Here is a 6,193-nt window from a genome sequence, read left to right on the forward strand (position 1 = left end):
GCAATTACTTTCTTTTGAAAGAAAGAATGAAGAGCGAATTTCATAATTTTTTCTCCCTTTGAGTTTATTTGATGCTCCAGTTCTTCTCTGGTCAATTAATGTCATAAAGTGCTGCCTTTTCCCTTTCTGGTTCTCTTTTACACTTTTGCTTATTTGATGTCATACATTAGAATAACAAATAAATATCAAAGGATCTGGCTTATACTCTTTGTCCAGTTTGCTTCTTCTCAGAAAAATTAACCAGAATTAAGTGATACTTATGTACATCTCTTGCATCTCACATAATTTTTTTCTTCAATTAACTATTGGAGCTTTATCCAGGTCTAAAAACAACTTAACTCTTTCCCATTTGAATTCAAAACCAAGTGAAAGGTGGAGATGGAGTCGGTCCAATGGCCCCATGGAAGGTGGTTTTAAGGATTTGGCTTTAGATCTGTAGCCATAATTAGTGTCCAACCCATGGCGCTTGCATCAGAGAGGTGGACCCAGTAAGTCCAAGGAAGAGCTGGAGAAGGTGGGTCTTCCCTAGACCATCCCTATGGGACAGAGCCTAGTTCTCAGCCCTCAGGTAGGGGGACCAACATGGGAACTAGCATGATGAAAGAAGTTTCCCACATGGGAAACAGAAGACAGGAGAAAAGGAGATGTTGGGTTGTGAAAAGACCACGATTTATGTTTATCATTTTTATAACATTAACTCTTACTCTCTTCATATAAGCCTTTATGTTCCATTTTTTATAAAGAATTGTCTTTTTTTAACAGAAGGCAGCAATCTACAAACACTTTATTAGAAAAAAAAAAGAATAAAACAAGTGCAACTCAGGAAACAGAAGGGATCCTCCTTTCTCATGGACATTGTTAGGCCTTTCAAGGAAGAGGAGGTAGGGCTTAAAGCACTGTATGCAGAGTAGTCTTGTGTCTCAGGTAGACTGGAATCAGACAAAAGTAATCTGAGTCCGGGCAATATTGACCTGCCAGACATTTAATTCCTCATACTCATCTAGAGCTGCCTGAAATTGGGCAGGTGTGAAACCACACAACATGCAGCGCTGCTCTGCCTCAGAAAACCGGACACTTCGGTCTTCTGTGACCAATTCTCGGACAGTAGCAAATACCACATCTGCTGGTCTCTGGGTCCTAGCTGTTTGTCCCTTGTCACTCAGAAGTGAGTCCTTAGACATCTCCATTAGCCTTATGGCTTCATTCACATCTTCCTTTTCCACTGTGTCCACCATTCGCAGGCATGCCAGAGCAGTGAACAGTCGCAGAATAGCCAGTGTTGCATCTACCAGGTACGAGAACAAACGTCAGAGACTTTCAGGATTTTAGACGTTACTTTATTGGCCAGTTAAACCTGCGCAGGGGCGAACTCCCAAGATGTCCGGAGACACCGTACTCACAAGGAGCTGCAAACGGGAGTCGCGTCTGGCGCTTACAGCCAGGCCCTTATATATCCTAAGTGAGCAAGCATTATACAGAAGCAGATGTGGCAGTTAGCTATTCGCTAGGGAGGTCACACGCAGCATAGCAACAGGGGCCGGAGCATAGCAACAGGGGCCGGGTTTAGCTTAGTGGCGAATTTCAAACATAAACTTCTTTGTTCTCAGCCTCACAGGGGCCCTATCAGCACTCCCTGTTCCTTCAATAGTTACACTCTGGCAGCCACAGCATATCAGCAATCCCTGAATCTAACAGCCAGCAGTGTCCTGGCAGAAGTATCGGTAGCATCCTTACTAGCCCAAACCTCTCTTCTCATCTCCATATATGCTGCTGTGATATAGTCGGCCAGAGACTCTGGCACTGTGGGCTGCTTCTCCCGGCACATAGCTATGTATCATCTCATAAGCTTCATGTCCAAAGGTTCAAACTGAGCAGGAGGCTGCCGACTGTGCTGGTGTACATAGGTGATATGCTGAGCCAACCGTAGGTCATTGTCTCAGTCAGGGCAGTCCTGGATCAACCAGAGGAGGTCAAATCTGGAAAGGAGTGCAGCAGGAAGCTGTATGTTCTGTTCCAGTCTGCAGCGAGGGTTGTAACGCCCATATGCAGGATTGGCAGCAGCCAGGATAGAGCAGCGGGCGTTGAGTGTGGTTAGTATGCCTGCCTTGGCAATGGAGATGGTCTGTTGCTCCATGACCTCATGGATGGCTGTGCATTGGCCTCAGCCATCTTGTCAAACTCATCAATGCAGCACACACCCTGGTCAGCCAGTACAAGGGCCCTACCCTCTAAAGTCAGTTCTCCAGTCACTGAGTCTCTCAGCACAGCTGCTGTAAGCCCCACTCCAGAGGAGCCTCGACCTGTCGTGTACTGGCTGCGAGGGGCCAAGCGATTGATGTCAGACAGGAGCTGAGACTTAGCCACACCAGGATCCCCCATCAGGCAGATGTTGATGTTGCCCCTGATTTTCATGGCCTGAGGAGATTGGTCCACACCTCCCACCAGCAGGAGCAGCAGCACCTTCTTTACATCCTCATGTATATGCCTCTCTGGGGCAATGGAAGCTGCCAGCTTTTCATAGAAATCCTCCTCTGCAATTTGCCTCAGCTCCTCTTTGCTCAGTTCTCCAGACCCAGACTCATCATCTTCACTCTTGTTCATCTTCACAATCCGATGGGCTTCCAGGTAAGTTTCCGAAAGTAAGCCCTGTACCACCTGCCGGAACCCAGAGCGCAAGATTGGCAAGAAGATACCAGTGACACTGACGTGGTCCCCGGGCCAGGCAATTCGTGTGTTCTCTCCTTCTATCAACACCGTGATACTTCGAGAGATAGTTCCAACAGGCACTTGGTCACTATGTTCTTACATCTTCATCTCCTGGAATTTGATGAATTTGGACCCACGCGTCTGCAGATAGAGCCGCCCTCCTGAGTGGTTGGCTTGGCACTCTTGGCTTGGGCACATGATCAGAGGCATGAAAGTAGGGGACTGGATCGGCTGGTAGGTCTCTGCCCCACACTGGTCACAAGTGTAAGTAGCTACCACCATTCTTGGTTTGACTTCAGAGACACGAGTGACGATTACAATTTTTTGTAATCGATTCCACGCACAGTTACCAATTTTCCTACAGAGTCAGCCCGTACTTCCCAGATCACACGTGGCTTATTACTGCTTGGGCCTTGAAAGTACAGTTCAAATCTACTCATTAGTTCAGGAGGGTACTGGTTCTGAGGGCTTCGAGCTGCCACAGGGTCTCTGCTCCGCTGCTCCATCATCAGCCGGTGCTCAATGTAAACATCCAGAACATCTTTATTGACCAACTCCCGCTCCTTGTACTGGGGCAGCAGCTCTTGAACAGAATCAGCAAAAAGCCTTGCATAGTGCTTGGTGTTTTCACAAATTGAATCCACCAACTCAGGGTCCTCCTCGGCCACGTCATCTAGGTCTATGTACAATGCCACTTGTTCCTGATGAGCCAACTGAATCAACTGGTTTCCATATTTGAACTGCTTCTTGCCAAACTCATCATCCTGGTAAAACTCTTGCAGAAATTTCTTCACCTTTTCTTTCTCGAGTGTGTAGTCCTTAAGTGCCATCGCTGCTGAGGGCTGTGCACCAGCAGCTGGCAGGCTCAAGAGTCTCAGGCAGCGAACGTACACACAGCGGACTGCAACTCTAAAGAATTGTCTTTTAAGTAACTACTTGAACATAACTATTTCTAACTTTTGCCACCTCATATTTCTCAAATTGAAGCTCTTTTACTCTCCCCTTAAAGATATATTTTTGTTCTGTTGTAGCTGCTTTCCAGTAAATATAATTGGTGTTTTTGCAGTATGGTTTCTAATAATGCTCATATTTTTACATTTACGGAGTACATTTTCCTGAGTTAATTTTATTAATGACCTTACTTCCAAGTTAATTTCCTTTTAGGAAGATATCAAAATATTACACATAACCGTCACCAAATTATATCTGAAATAAAGCCACTTGGGAACATGAGTCAAAAGAGATGTGTAATCAGCAAAACTTTGATAATAAGATAAGTTTTCCGAGGCAAGAAAAAGAACATTGTACGTTGTTTAAAAATATCAAGATATGGGACATAGATTTCAAGAATGTTAAACATAAGGCAGGGAAAAGTCCACTGAGATGCTCTGCTACATTAGAGTTTGTCCCTTGATCTGGCTTTCTGATAACTTCCTGCATACTCCTAAAGAGATACAGAAGGAGAGGGACACTCTCTTGTAACTAGTCTAATAGATGTCCTTAAAATCAGATTTTGGACCCCCTCCAACTGATATCTTTTGATTAACACCTATTGATTAACGGACAAATAAAATGAGTGAATTTATTATAAGAAGTGAAGCCTTTGCTTCTACCAGATTTTACCTTTATTGACCTCAAACCTGTCCATTCATTCAAAATTCTTGGTCCCACAGATGATCACTTCTCTCACTCATCCCTTCTGTGTGGTCCAGTTGTCTCATCTAAATTTGCATTAGGTCGATTCATTTATTCCCCAACAAGGGTATTTGATATGCTTTATTCCCAATAGCACTCATGATGTAAAATTCTCTCTTATTGGCTCTTATCACACTAGGATTCAGAATGCTCATTTTGGAAAAAACGGCAGGTCCTAATAGATGATAGAGAATGCAATAAGATGTAGACAGTTTAAGAATTATTTTTATAAAACTTGAAATCCACTTTGCTTATATTAAAACAGTTTACTGCAAAGGGTGAAGAACCCTGCCGAAAATCAGAGACTGTGTGACATTCAAGTCTGCCCAGAGTAAGTGGCCACACAGAGCACGCTCTGGTTTACAGATTTGCATTGTTCTGCTAACTTTCCTGTGCCAACAACACTCAGTTGCTCCATTTCAGCAGCCTCTAAGGTCAAAAGACAGACAGTTCTTTCTTGATTACTCAAACAATTACACGTCTGATTCAGAGGGGAAAAAAGAAAGTTGCCAACAGTCAATGCTTAGGAAGGGCAAGGCTGCTTTTGCTTTTTAAGCCAACCTATGAATCACCACATCTATGACTAATTGGGGTGTTAAAATGTGCCCAATCATATGACCTGTTTTTCAGAAAGGAAAATACCAAAGAAGACACATAAAAAGATGGAAGAAAACTATATATTTTTACATGAATATATAGGTGGCCCAATAATCATAATGAGCTCAAAACAAATCTTTATATAGTTTTGTAATCAAATCCTAGAAATTGTGGAATTGCATTGTTCTCAACCTTGCTTTCCTCACAAGAGTTAACTTTGTGCCTCAAAAAAGTTTTCCAAATATTTTCTCAATCTTATAGGGTTAACTTCGGGCAGTGACATGAATAAATCATAAAGCTGGAGATTTCTATTTTATGGAAATGATAAAAACAGACTGATTTTACATATATGTATATAGATAAAATTATATATGTAATATAATTATGCAAATATAATATCAATACACACATGTAAATATATGCACACATTTATAATATACACATTATATATATGCAATATGCACACATATATGTAAATCCCATGTTTTTGTTGTAAAAAGACACATAGTTCTTGCCTTCAATTGTAGAGTCTGTTGGGAAGGAATTACATAAACAGAAAATTCTTATAAAATGAGAAAGATTAATAAGTTATATATAGGTTGTTATGAAAACAAAGAAGGAAATCTTAGAGAGGAGAACAGATCAGGGAAAACTTTAGGAAAGTGATAAGTGAGCTGATCTTGTAAAAATAGTTAATCTTATAAAGTTAGAGGTAGGGGTGGGAAATGAATGAAAGGCATTCCAGGTAGCGGAGACAGCATAAATCGAAACAGGGCAAATAAGAAAGAAATAGCATGAGAGATATAAGGAACAAAAAGAGTCTGACTCAAGTAGGCTAGGCTGCTAGGGGCAGGCAGGTAAGGTCTGTGTGCAAAGTCTGAGCTGTTACCTGTTTTTATATATCCCATGAGCTAAGAATGCTTTTTGCATTAATTTTTAAAAAAATTGAAACAAAAATATTATTTTAGGTATTTTATTTTAAAATGATACAAAATTCAAATTTCTTTTTTTGTGACAGAGACAGAGAGAGAGACAGAGAGAGGGACAGATAGGGACAGACAGACAGGAAGAGAGAGAGATGAGAACCATCAATTCTTCGTTGCGACACCTTAGTTGTTCATTGATTGCTTTCTCATATATGCCTTGACAGAGGGGTTATAGCAGGAGTGACCCTTTGCTCAAGCCAGTGACCTTG

The 6,193-nt window shown here is 41.9% G+C and overlaps 1 protein-coding gene across 1 annotated transcript; it reads right to left on the reverse strand.

The window, feature by feature from the left end:
• Positions 1 to 893: 893 nt before the first annotated feature.
• On the reverse strand, positions 894 to 3,584 carry LOC136323407 (DNA replication licensing factor MCM7-like). Its single transcript, XM_066255244.1, is given in 4 exon segments — positions 894 to 1,278; positions 1,701 to 2,154; positions 2,157 to 3,021; positions 3,024 to 3,584. Coding segments are annotated over 4 exon segments (2,175 nt in total). The 5' UTR covers positions 3,537 to 3,584; the 3' UTR covers positions 894 to 935.
• Between the last annotated feature and the right edge of the window lie 2,609 nt (positions 3,585 to 6,193).

Source organism: Saccopteryx bilineata, chromosome 2 (assembly GCF_036850765.1).
Source record: "Saccopteryx bilineata isolate mSacBil1 chromosome 2, mSacBil1_pri_phased_curated, whole genome shotgun sequence".
Classification (NCBI taxonomy): domain Eukaryota; kingdom Metazoa; phylum Chordata; class Mammalia; order Chiroptera; family Emballonuridae; genus Saccopteryx; species Saccopteryx bilineata.